This window comes from Melospiza georgiana, chromosome 1 (assembly GCF_028018845.1).
Source record: "Melospiza georgiana isolate bMelGeo1 chromosome 1, bMelGeo1.pri, whole genome shotgun sequence".
Lineage (NCBI taxonomy): Eukaryota > Metazoa > Chordata > Aves > Passeriformes > Passerellidae > Melospiza > Melospiza georgiana.
This window is the reverse complement of record NC_080430.1, coordinates 47,965,024-47,978,317: the sequence shown is the minus strand read 5'-3', so window position 1 is coordinate 47,978,317 and position 13,294 is coordinate 47,965,024. Positions and strand designations below refer to the sequence as shown.

General features: G+C 40.5%; 1 protein-coding gene across 3 annotated transcripts in view; it reads left to right on the top strand.

Moving 5' to 3' along the window:
- The window catches only part of ELMO1 (engulfment and cell motility 1), a 302,214-nt gene extending 289,467 nt beyond the window's left edge, over positions 1-12,747 (top strand). For all 3 annotated transcript variants that reach the window (XM_058027258.1, XM_058027263.1, XM_058027272.1), the window contains 3 exons: positions 1,331-1,413; positions 6,832-6,909; positions 11,416-12,747. In XM_058027258.1, coding sequence (XP_057883241.1) covers positions 1,331-1,413; positions 6,832-6,909; positions 11,416-11,616 — 362 coding nt within the window. In that variant the 3' untranslated portion in view covers positions 11,617-12,747. The remainder of the gene's footprint in view (positions 1-1,330; positions 1,414-6,831; positions 6,910-11,415) is intronic.
- Positions 12,748-13,294: the final 547 nt, after the last annotated feature.

Below are 13,294 nucleotides of genomic sequence, written 5' to 3'. Positions count from 1 at the left end.
AAAACCTTATCTTATGCAAACAGAGAAAGTGTTTTTCTGGGCCTCTTCAAAAAGGGGCAGGAACTCTTTTTTTCTTAAGAAGACTTTTCTACCTTAGCTGCAGTCAAATATCTCCTTAATTTCCCAGTTTATCCTAGCTCACTCTCCTCTCTAAAACAGTATCCCTTCTTCTCCATAATGAGACTGTCAGAGGCATAAAAAGTCAGCAGACCTATGGCATAAAATTCTGAGACTAAAGGCAGAAGTTGAGTAGTGAAGAGTCAAATGATTTTCTTTCTTTCCAGTTTTCCATGCAAAGCAAATACTTTAAGAATGTCTTTTCCATCCTATGCCATCCATTTGGCATAGTGCTGAGGTAATCTGTCGTGAAATATGGTGCTGCTGGGCCCAGTAGAAGAGTAAATGCATTTCTCCTCTTCACTATTACACACCATTAGAGTTTCTAAAGAACTGGGCAGTAACAGGTTTTCATGTTACTATCCTCTTCTATATATAAGATACTTTTCTGCAGCCACAAGGATAATGGATTATTTATAGATCGTAGAAACTGTCACTCAGGGACCATACTGTATTGTAGAGCATATAGATTCTCCATAATGTAATTACCTTGGGAAAATTGACTTCTGCTTGAAACTCAGAGAAATTTATCTTTATGCTTTAGTGACCTCACTCTGTGACTCTGAGTGGCAGCAGATTCCAATATTTTTTCTTACCTTTCTTTTCCCCCCAGTCATTTCTGATCACTTCACATTTGAAAGCAATTGGAATAGCTCATTATAAGCCTTAGTATTCCTTATTCCTGCTAGTACCAGAAAGCAACTAAACTGCTGATGGGAGTGAAATAGGAAACTATTTTTAAAAAATTCCTACAGGCTTTTAAAAGAAGGAAAACAGCACTGAGTGAAGGGTTCAAGTTGCCCAGCATCCTCTCTCCAGCAGAGACTTTACCTGGATGCCTAGGAAAGAGCAACAACAGAGCAGGCACATTATATTAACAAAGAAGAAAATTATATGGTTTTGAGATCCATGAGTACACATAGTGTCCAGGCACAGGTATGCATTTATATGAAACAGTCTTACCCAAGGGAGTCTAAATAGGCAAGAAAAAGCATTTTCAGACTTTTATCCAGATGCCTGAAATTTTGTCAAGACTCACTGGTTCCTGTGTTAGTTGTTTTCTTCCAGTTTTCTTTCTTACAAAAGGCTGGAAATGGCAAAGGACATGGCAATTTTAACACATTAGTCTTGCTTCTTTTTAGACTCTGTAGCTTTTACATAACTTGCTTCTAACTAATTTTCTGAGGTTTGATTTTCTTTCTTTTTAATGCAGTGCCAGTGGCAGATATAAAAGCTGTTGTGACTGGGAAAGACTGCCCACATATGAAGGAGAAAGGAGCTCTTAAACAAAACAAGGTATGGTTCTCAAATTGCTATGAACACATACTGTGCAGAATGCAAAGCTTGTCCACTTGACCTTCCCTGAAGTAACACAGGTATTTTTCTTTCCAGCCTGCCACATTTCCATGTATGTATACCCTTTGTTTCCACCTCAGACCATTTGAGTTAAGTTATTGGGACAGCTTAGCCTTCTGTATTCATATTTCATGGCAGATGTGCATTGAGTTACGCCCAGGGCACAACTGGAATTGTCTTTAGTAGTGATGTTTTCTGTGTCTAAAGTAAAGAAGCAATGGCTGTTGGTGCCTACTCCTATATTGTGTCTGATAAATAACAAGTTTGCTCCAGCTGTGTTCTCTGATGAAGCCACATTCAGTGAACACATGCCAAAATTGCAATTAATGTCCAGCTGATGATACCTGCAGGTCCAATCAGGTAGAAAAACCACTGCCAACAAAAGGCTGTAAGGTAAATCCTGGGCAATTAAGGAGGCATATAAGGATGTGCTTAGCAGTTCATTTGGGAAAAAATGTGTAGGAGACAATATTCAGCTTAAATTAGATTTATACTACCTTTCAGTTTCAGAGCAACAACTGTAAGCTGACAGTAGTACTAAAATTGTGCAGTGCCAGAATCTTGCAGAGTTTTTGTTAGTAAGAATTGTCACCACATCAAGAAGAAATGGAGTTACTAGCAATGTCTGGCATTGTTAGTGGTGAATACCATATTCTATGAGGTATGTTCAGAAATTTTCTACCAGGTTGTCTCTCTCACCTTACAAGAAGCCATGAGACTATAATGGTGCTCAGTCTGACCAAGAACAGCACCCTGAGAGATCTGGGAGCCAGATCACAGGTTTTGAATCAGAATTTCTAATTAGTGATACTGAGAAATTTTTTAGTCAGACCAGGAGATTTTGATGGACAAAATAGTGAAGTTAAGAGTTCCTGCTTCAGTACTTTAGATAAAATTGAAAAAGCAGTTCTGAAGAGAGCCATAAAAATTGAGAAAACCCTTTCAAAACGACATCACACGACTAATTGCATCTTCAAAGCTGCAACTTCTCTTTCTTTAACTGTGCACAGGTGGGCAAAGCATCCTGAGTATTTTTTTAATTTGTTTTCTTACAGAGAAGTTGCTCTCCTTTCAGCCTTGGCTTTACATGGTAGGAAAGGAAAAAGTCAAGTGAGGAAAAAAATCCCAGGAGTATTTTTCCTTGTTGATTTTCTGGGCACAAACACACACACATGAGTACAATAGATTACGTATAACTCCTACCTCATGTTGCAGCTGAACCATCAACACATTTGGCTGGGACATTTATATGATGCATATAAAATATTTTTAGCTCTTCCTTGGCTTAGCACTCATATGTCCACACAAAGGGAAAGATGGAAAGCAGTGGGTGGCAGTGATGGAAATGTGTCATCGTTATGGCGCAGTAATGTCTAGATAGTATTTAATGCTAAATAGAAATGCTGCAGATCAGTTTGTCCTCAGCTGTCAGCATTGCCCCATTTCCTTAGGTAAAATTGCTTGGGACTGGTATAAAATTTCTGGCTGAGAATGGGAAGATCTGGAATTCATAGGTGGCATGGCTGCATCCTTGGATGGAGGCATTCTATTTGAGACCCAGACAATGGCAGTTTTGATGGTTTTACTGTTTCTGATGTGGTGCAGGGGTTTTGGTTTGGTGGGTTTGGGTTTTTTTTTTTATTTCCTCAATTCCTTGTTTCTTCCCCTGAGAAGCACAGAATTTTTGAATTAACCTGTCATACCAATCAAACTGTCAGGCACAATATTGCAACTATTTAACTGACATAGGAATAACGTTATTTGCAGCATTTCAAGTTATATATGGGTTAGGCAATTAAAATTTATAAAAAGGCAGACACAGAATGCAATTCAGCTGAATTTGGTGTATGAAACCTTTCACTTTCTGAAATTTCACAATCAGTGATATATTTTTAAGAGGCCTTTTCATTCTGAGCTTTCTTTGTACATATATAATGTCCACCTCAATTTTATTCATTGGCAGAAAAGAAATTTGAATGGCAGAATGCCATGCTATGAACATAGCTGGAATTGGCAAAATGTCCATAACAAAGGCTTCAGCATCCCTTCATTTGCCAGCACATGGCCATTGTTCTTTCAGCAGGATAATTTAGAAAGAAATAAGAGTTAAACTGAATTGGAATTTGCATGCATATGAAGCCGGAAAGATGTGATGGGACCAGATCTGAATCCGTTGTTTGTCTTACTTGTGTTTTTTAATTAGGTTTAATTTTTAAATTCATTATTTCTGACTCCCAAGTAGTACCAATGATTTTCAAGGAAATGAAATACATCAGATTTTTCAAAGCCTTCAAAATAAAGCATGACAGAAGAATTAGAAAAAAAACAAAACATGTCCAGACATTTTGAAGAATTCTCCTATCACCCTTTATCTGCTGATGTGGCAGGTTTCAGGCTTTGTGCCTTTTTTGTCAGCTAAAATGGTTCATCCCTGATGAATGAAGCTCCTCTCTTCTCTCTTCCTTCTCTCTTCTCTCTTCTCTCTTCTCTTCTCATTGAACAAGTTCCCCACTGCTGCCTGTCTAGAGAGTTCTTTGGGGCAGATCTTCTGACTCGGGCAAGCAAACTCAACATGGCCAGGCCTCGGTCTTCAGTAAAGACATGAGTGTTTTGAGCATGTTGAAGGCAGAGAAGGCAGAAAGTAGTGAGGTCATTCCAGCTGCATGGGATCGCTTCACCATAGGCACCCAAAATGTGTGTTCATGAAAAATAACTTGTTTCTTGCCTGTGTTGGGGACCACTGGAGACTGGGGGAAAGGGAAGCTCTGGGCATGGGAGAGCAACCTTCCCTTCATACCACCTACAACAGCTTCCCCCACAGAGCTGAATCCAAGGAGGGCTGTTGCAGTCTCTTGTTCTCTGTTTTCAGCACAGCTCAGAAGAGAGGCACGCTGTGGGTCCCAATGCTGTTACCTTTGAGAGGCACCTGGGGAAGGGCAGAGGTCTGACTTGTGGAAGGAGCTAGGAGTGCCAAGGGAGTGAGTTCAGCAACTTGAGGTGCAGGAGGAGGAAAGCAAAACAAAGAAGGAAGGAACAGGTTGGAGGGACTGAGAGGTAAAAAGGACCAGAGGGATAGAGAAACAAGTGGAAAAGGCTTGAGGGAAAAATTACAGTGAGAAAGGTTTAGAAGTAGCACAGAGAGAAGAAGAGAAAACTACAGATAAAGACTGACCAGTTCTCACTTAAGAATTGCCAGCTCCTCCTTGACATTGATGGGACTGTAACAAAGCCAGGTGGGGGTCCCTGACAAGTCAGCCAGCTCAACCACTGAGACCACTGTCAGTGTGGAGGGCCAGCTGGCAGCTCCAGCTCCTTTGGCTTCCATTTTCCTTGACAGTTTGCTGTGCATAAAGCAACAGAGATGCTGGCACCTGGAAGTTGTAATTCCAAGCCTTTAGAGTCCAGGGCAGCCAGCAAAGAAGCTGACCTGAAGCCAGGGCTGCCAAAACAACACTTTTCCACAGAAAGAGAAGCTTGGTGCCCCTTAATGTAGTCCCTTCTCATTCTCTGCCTGACTGGAAATGACAAAACCCTTGACATCCTGACACATTCTTCTTCCAAGCAGAATTTTTTTTTCCTCTTTTTTTCTCTCTTTGAGGTGAAGAAGAAAGTATATTCATTGGGAGTTTCCCAAAGGAAAAAATTGCAGGGGTCAGGCCTGTGGGATTGTTGACCTTCATGAAATTCAGGAACATCACAGTGTAACAGTACAAGCCATTTTTTCAGAGCTACAACCTCAGGGGCATTACTTGGCGTGTTCTGTCAGTGATTTATAACACCGTGGGAGAAGATAATGCCAGGTTCATGTGGGCAGAGGTAGATTTTTTTCTCTAATGAGGGACATCACTCTTAATAAGGTGTGGCTGAGAGACATGCCTACAACACAAAAGGGCCATGTGAGCCTGAGCCATTGGTTTGCTGAGTGCACCAGCACTGTTTGCACTTGCAGCCTCCATGGAGATTCAACACAATGAGGATTTAACATAGCTTTGTCTCCTGTAGCCTTGGCAATACATCAAGTAAAACCTAGTAACTAAACTCAAGGAAAACAGGAACATTTCCCATGAGAAGTCTGATCTCTTATTATCCGAGATTATCCATAAGGATTGCAAGTTTTATGGTTCAGACTCTGCTCTTAATCATACAACGTCAAAACCAAAAAAGCCCTTACAGAAACCCAAATATACTATGTCTGTCTCAGACCAGGAGCTCGGGGGTAACAATCTAGAGCAATGTTTATGCTGCAGTCCCCAGAGTCAATTCTTCCATTTTAAAACTTGGTGTTGCTGATTTAGGAAGTCGTTCTCCTTTCATCGCTGGCGGTGCAGGGACTGCTGTCAGCTGAGAGTCAGCAAAAGGCTTCAGTGTGACAGGGCTGAGGAAGCCAAGGAGCTAAAAGAACGGGACATGTGATTCAGATCATAGTTACAAGTCAGCACTCTGCTGTGTAGCTGGGTCTCTTTTCCACAGTTAATATATCCCTACTGCCAGGCTTAGATCCTGTGAGATCCTTGTACTGGCACTTGTAGTGATGCAGGCAGAAACCATCCTATGGCAGCAGATAGGACAACATCTTAGCATGCTCACTGCTGGCCACTGAAAGAGCAGTGTTTATTCAGATTGCCTGGGTTTCCCCATGGGAATTTAACTCCAGGTGACTTTTAGGGAAGGTCAGCAGTTTATGAATTCTCCTTGGTATCTTTTACAATTCCAGCTTCAGTGCTTAGGGGACAAAAAGATGATTGCGTTTTCCTTTCCTGAAATTCCTTTGGGTCTTTAGGTAACTGGCATCGTTTGGCTTGACTGAGGCTGGTGATTCTGGTTCAGATGGAAACAGAATTACAGAAATCTCCTGAGAGTGAATAATTTAATATATTTCCAGCAGTGAAAAGAACATAAGTATATACCAGGATATTCATTGTCCTGATAAGATTTTTAACACAAGGAGTCAAACCTTGCAGAACTTTGTGAGTTTAATCTATACAAAGTGAAAAAAACCTGTGAGCCTTCATGAAGAGTTTCTTGCAAGGGTACTATTATTCATCATATTGATTTTAGTCCTCACCATTGCCTAGCTCAAATTTAAACTGAAATGCTAAAGGAATTCATGACCCAGTGGGCCACAGTAAGCACTGAGGTGAGTCGGTTTGTTTTGACTGAAGTAACTGTGGTGATTTTTTTGCTGTGCCTGTCTCTTGCACTGGTCTGGTACTGCTACAGCTCTGGCCAGACAGGAGACTGCCATAAACTATTTTTCAACTTGTTTTGGGTAATAATGGATAGGAAAGAAAGACAGACCTGAATGTACAGATGCCTCTCTCATGCAGCATTAATATGTGTTTCTTTGTGTTGTTCCAGGAGGTGCTAGAGCTTGCTTTCTCTATATTGTATGACTCAAGTGGCCAGTTGAATTTCATTGCTCCAGACAAGCATGAGGTAAGTCATGTGCAGAGTGCAGAAATTTATTTGAAGTTATCTTAGTTGCTTTAAGGCATCAGATGTCTTTGTAAGAACATAAGAATGGTCATCTTGGCCCAGGATATAGGTCTATCTAAATCAGTGTCATGTCTCAAAACAAACTGACAAATCCAAGGGATTAGTACAGGAACGAGACCTTCTGCAATTTTCTTGCATATCTGAGGCACAGAAGAAACATGTTTTGTATTCCTACATCACAGAGCACATGAAGCTCAAAATTACAGACCAGTATTTCTAAGCCCTCCTGAAATATGAGCTATTGGAAAGAGAAATAAGAGAGCTTGGGCAGACCTTGAAGTTCTACAGACCTCGCTCACCATTTCCTGATTTCTTGTGGTCTGCTGTACTTCAGACACTAGAGAATTTTTCTGTGTGAACTTTCAACACTGAGAATTTGTACAGCCAAGCTTTCAAAGAATCACTGCCAGCCTCAGTTCATTTTGACAATGCTAGCATAGTCAGGGGTGATTATACCATAATTGGGTCTCAATTTCAGCCAAAGACTTGTGCTCTCCAGAATGGCATATCCCCTTTTCCTTATTTTCACATTTCTTAAGACCATTCATGACAGCTGATCATAGAAGGCCCCCTGTATTCATTCCATCTCCACAGGAGAGTGTTTTGCAATGGCTTTCACTTGTATAAAGACAGTGTAAATACAGTGTAAATACAGTGTAAATACCAATAGCCCCTTCCCTGCTCCCTTCTCTTAGTATAAGCCACAAGGAAATAGAAGATATCATCGCCTTCTGGAATGGGATGGGATTAATTTACCTTAATTGTGTTGAATCATTGGATGTGTTTCTCTCCAAGAAATTTCAAGTAAAGGCTTAGCAGAATGCACTACATTTTTTAAAAAATCCCTCTTGTTTCTAAAGCAAAGAGTTATGTTTCACTTGCACACTTATTTTTAGATATTACATTTGGTCTCAGTTCAGGACCCTGTGCTAAGATGATGAAGAAGTTCACTTTAAATTGAATTATACTGTAGTGTTAAAGTGTGTGAAATTCCTTTACAAGTGAAGTGTATTAGCTGTGCCACTTCAACGTTTGTTGTTCTGGACTAAAACCTTCAACTAAATGTTAATTTTAGGAGAGGAGATACAGTTATTCCCATTTGGGTATTTCTGTGGATTAATATTGGAGTGTCATTTTCAAGAATGCTCATTCCAGGGAAGTATTTGCTGGTCAGGTTTCATGTAAGAGAAAAGAGCAGTAGTATCCCAGGCACAATGTGCCACTAGAGCTGTAGATCTAAGCAACACATGGTTGTCATCATCCTCTGAACTGAACATGTTTGAGTATTTCTGATATAAATTCTCCAGAAACTGAATTCTAGACTGTTTCAGCTCAGAAGTGCAAATGGTCATGAAAACCAACAATTTTTTCAGCCACTGTATCTCAAATACAGCCTATAGCTAAAAGTGGATTTTAATGGTCCAAATGTTCAAAAGCTGCTGCTGCATCCCACTGACAGGCAGTAGCAGTGAGATGCACTAACCCAATTGCTCATGATTGCGTTAACACACCTTTTATCTTCATATCTCTTTTTGGTATTGTGCAGCTTCTTTGAAACAAAATTAATAGGTTCAAAAAAAATGGCCAGAGGCAACAGTCTCTGCTGCCACTTGACAGTTCCCAAATGAAAGTTTTTAAAAGGACATCTCACATCCTCTGTATTTTTCCATGGCCTGCAGAAGAGTGAGTTGTGATTAAAGTGAAAAGTACAAGTGTTCAGAGGAAGCACCCACAAGGAAAGGGAAGTAGCATGTTGTGAAGCCCGTGACTCTTCATCAAAGTAGTTGGGGTGCCTGTTGATGGAAGTGCTAGTTTAGCAGCATTGTCAGTTTGTGGTAACATCTCAAGATTCTGAAAGCTTTGTGTGAAGCACCAGCAATGATGTTGGTACATGACAATTTCAGGTCAGACTTGCAGGGCTTTTTTTAAATACTTGTGCAGCCCTCGTGATTGTAGAGTGAGGCTGAAATGTGGGAGTTGAATGTGTCCTAAAAAGAAAAATTGAACGAGGCTCTTAGGATAATTTTGGCTGCAAGGAGCCCTGAAGGTGTCGTGAGTCCAACCTCCTGCTCAAAGCAGGTCAGCAATGAGCTCAGACCAGGTTGCTCAGGGCTGCATCCAGATGGATGAAGCCTGTGCAACCTTTCTAGTTCTTGTCTCCCAAAGTAATTCTTTGATAAAATCTCATTACTGAACCAGTATCATTGAGATTTGGACCTCATTCTAGCACACTTAAGTTTGTGAATTCCCTTAGCCATCTGTTGGAGCTTACTGCTAGCCAGAGGATTCAGTACTATGAGATCACTCCATTGTATTTGTTTTTCATTTAAATACTAATAACTGGTTTCAACTACACAGCAAAAAAAGGTGGATTAATCTTATCCATGATGTTTGACAGAGAAACTGATGAGGGAGGCCATAATTAGGTTTCATTGGAGTTTTATGAAAATGAATCTCGTAAATTAATTTTTCAGTGGTTCTTAGTCTCTTTTGCATATTAAAAAGAAAAAAGCTTCTGAATGAATGCCTCTGTTTTTCCACCATCTCATTAGGATGTCTCTCTCCTCAACATGTGCAGGAGTTTAATTAGGTGCATTTGCCAATATGGAGATTAGAGAGGAAGCCCCTTTTCCAGGCCATTGCACTCATCAGAGTTGTGCCCAGAATTTGGTTTCTGTGGGCCCTGAATGAGTTATATCTGGAAGAGGAAAGAACTGCAGTTCTGCTTTCTGGCTCTCTGGGATTCCTCCCCAGAGGAAGAGCTGGCCGCGCTCACTGCGCAGGTGATGGACTATTTACGTCAGGGGCTGCATCTGTTGAGAAGGTTCTCTCCTCTCGTGTAACCTGAGCAGAGCCTTTTGCTTTTCTGTTCCTTTCTTCATAATGAATTCAGGGAAAACTCTCCTAGAGAAAGATTTCAAGTAAATCACAGAAGATTATATAGGCTGTTCAAATAGAATTATTTTTCTAGAATAGCTTCTTTCTTTTCCTGCTATTCTGCATTCACTCCAAAAAAATAGCATGCTTTAAAAGTTGTCAGTGGCACACTTTGACAGCCTAGAATAGGCAGGCTAAGTTGTTTATTTAGTACTTGTCAGGAGGACAACCTGAACTCTAAAGTCTCTTCTATATAGCTGATCTCATATTAAAGCTGTGGCTTGGCTTGCCCACACCCTGGGTGAAAAAGCTCCCTCTGCTACTGTTTTGTTTCTGACTTAAGTGGGTTGGATTTCACTTTGGATGCTGAAGTGTGCTAACCCATCCTATTTTTGAAAGATGCCCTTTTTCTGCATGAAGAGGGGGGCTTCTCTCTCTTCCTTAAAAATAATCCTCATTTCTGCTGTGGGATGAAGTCAGCCATGGCTATCTTTAAACTCGGCAGCATCATGTAGCAAATGGTCAGCTAAATTTAAAACTCCTTTTTTTTTGGCATGAAATCCAGCAGAAGTATTTGTAAGATAAAAATGCAGTTATGGTTAATTTAATTTTTCTCCTGCAAACTAGGGCACAAGTTCATGATTGAAATCTTTATTTTTAGATGACAGCATTTGAGTACTTCTGTTCATAGTTGAATAAATGGCTTGTAGTAATAAATGAAAGTGAAACTTATTCAATAGAAGTTGACTCTAGATCACCAATCTCCCTTGAATTTGTTGCTGCTTTTAAATGGTTATTCAGCCCACGTTTATCACAAGCTGTCAGCTGTTGGGAAAGATGGCATCTCCTGTTAAGAAAAAGCTAACAGTAAGGAAAAGGTTTTAGAGGCCAGTTCAGCATTTGCAGCATTAAGTATTATACCCAAGCAGCTTGGCATTTAATTTTCATGAAGGACATAGCATTAACTGATGTAGTTTTCACAATATGTTATTTTGTGTAAAATAGTGGTAAAGTAGGCATAGTTATGTGAGACTATCAATTGTAACAGCTTCATGTATAGGAAAGCAAACAATAATAAAAGCAGATAGTACAGGATTTTTACACTGAAAGTCAAGAAGGATTTGGGGGTGGGATTTAGTTCACCTAACTTAAATGTCTTGGAATTAAAAGTTTAGTTAGTGTAAGATAATCAGGCTTTTTCAATAGGTACTGGGAGAGGAGAATGAGAGGAGTGAAGGAGATTTCTCCAGAGGTTCATTGTCCTAAGTTATTGTTTCCTTCTCCAATAATTGCAGAAGAACATTCACTAAGAAGTTTGGAGGAGATGCCAAATTGTCAAACGACTAAACACTGTCATTTTGTCCCATTTAATGGAATGTTTTCCATTTTCTGAGCAGCCCAGTGAAAGCCTTCCTCAAGATCTGAGCTGATAAAATATGGTTGCATCAACCATATTTTAGGTCTCTTTGTAAGTCCCCATGGGAGCAGTAACTGTAGAGGACCAGACCAGACAAGGAGTTTGTGTATGAAAAGTGTATTAATGAGAGTTTTTATCCTTTTCCTGTGCAGTATTGTGTATGGACCGATGGTTTGAACGCCCTCCTTGGGAAGGATATGTTGAGTGACCTAACACGGAACGACCTGGACACGCTGCTCAGCATGGAGATCAAGCTACGCCTCCTTGACTTGGAAAATATACAAATCCCAGATGCTCCCCCACCTATCCCAAAGGAGCCCAGCAACTACGACTTCGTTTATGACTGTAACTGAGGCAGTCACTGAAACTTGCTCTGAAACTGGAAATACATTATAACTGGAGAGATATTAAAAAAAAAAAAAAAAGAAAAAAGAAGAGTGTGAGGAAAAAAAGAAACCCACTTTTGCACCTTGTATTTTGGCTTTGGGGAGGGATGTAGAAACACTTGCATTCCTCCCTGTTCCCTGCATCCCTTCCTTCCCCATTCCCATCTTCCCCATTGCTCATCCAAATCCACATTGCTTTAATTAACTTGTAATTGCAGGCCATTGGCCTTGCTTAAGGCAAAGACTGCCACTAAGAAGCAACCCTCCTGAGGACTTTTTTTACATTTTTAATACTGGAATAGACATTCTTAACTAAAGGACGTTGTTATCAAACTGCATGCCTGTGAAACCCACTTGGCAGGGCAGAGGCTTTAACTGGAAGGAGGAGGGAGGTAGGGAGCAAAAGCAGCTACTGTAAGCAGAAGATTTCCCCAGACACTCACAAGAGTCTGCACACCACTGAATCCAATGTGATGATGAAATTGGTTAACTGCTTCCCAGTGCTTGCACCATCCGTCACTGCCATCATTCTCTCCACCGTCATCTCAGCTCTTGCCTCCAGCCTTCACCCAACCGATCGGCTCCCAGGATGGAAACTCTGCAGGTTTTTGCTGTACCATACGCTGCAATGCTGCAACAGCTTTTAACTTCTTTTCCTCCCAGCTCTTACGATAGCCTCACACTAGCAGATCACTCGCACAAACCGTGTATGAAGCCACTAGTGTGTCCCATTCCTGTAGCGTTCCCTGAGCCTCAGTTGCCTCCGAAATTGGCTTGTTGCTATTTGAAGTGATTTTTATTTCCTTGGTCCAAAGTTCAACAGTAATTTTCACAAATTAATTACAACTGCCAAACATCCAGGTTTACATCGTTGTCATTGCTACAGTGTTAGAAATTTGCAAGGGATTTTTTTTGTACGGGTTCTAATTTTTTATTTTATTTTGCCAAACAAATATATTTAATGAAAACTAATTTCATTGTGAGTACTTTTGGGGAACAATATTTTTACTTAATTTCCATTTGGAACATTTGCCCTGAAGGGAAAATAACACTGTTCCCTTCAACTTCACTGTTGAATAAAAATCTGAGTTGTGATGATTCCTGGGACTTTGTTTTTTTTCTGAAGTTGTCTTTTATTCCTTATGGTTCCTAGGAATTCTGAACTGTTTAGTAAAAAGAGGAGTGGGAAGACTTTTCTTATCTGCATCTGATTTAACTTACTTGTTTGTTAGTGGTGACAAGGATGAAATGCATCCAGAGATCTCCATTGCCATGGTTACATGAGCCTTCCTGTGAGAAGGGCCCTTGTGAAATCCAAAATCCGAGCATACTGATGTGCTCACGGTCAGTTCAAGGCTGCTGCCTTTCCTGTGTTTCGCTGGGGCAGCTGTTTTTTTGCTGCATTTCCATTTTCTCCATTGAGAGTGTTTATGGCTGCAGCAAATTGGTATTAGGAAGGTTTGAGCTTTGCAGGATAGATTCCCTCTATCCTCATGTTTTTTCTAGGTATTTCACTAAGTCCAATTGCAAGTCTGAGTCTAGAGGAACCTGCCAGCTCTTTTCCTCCCACTGCACATGCTGAAGACAGATGTTTATCAGTGTAAGTTTCTTTCCTGCTCAGACCCAGCTGAAAAAGCTGGTAAAG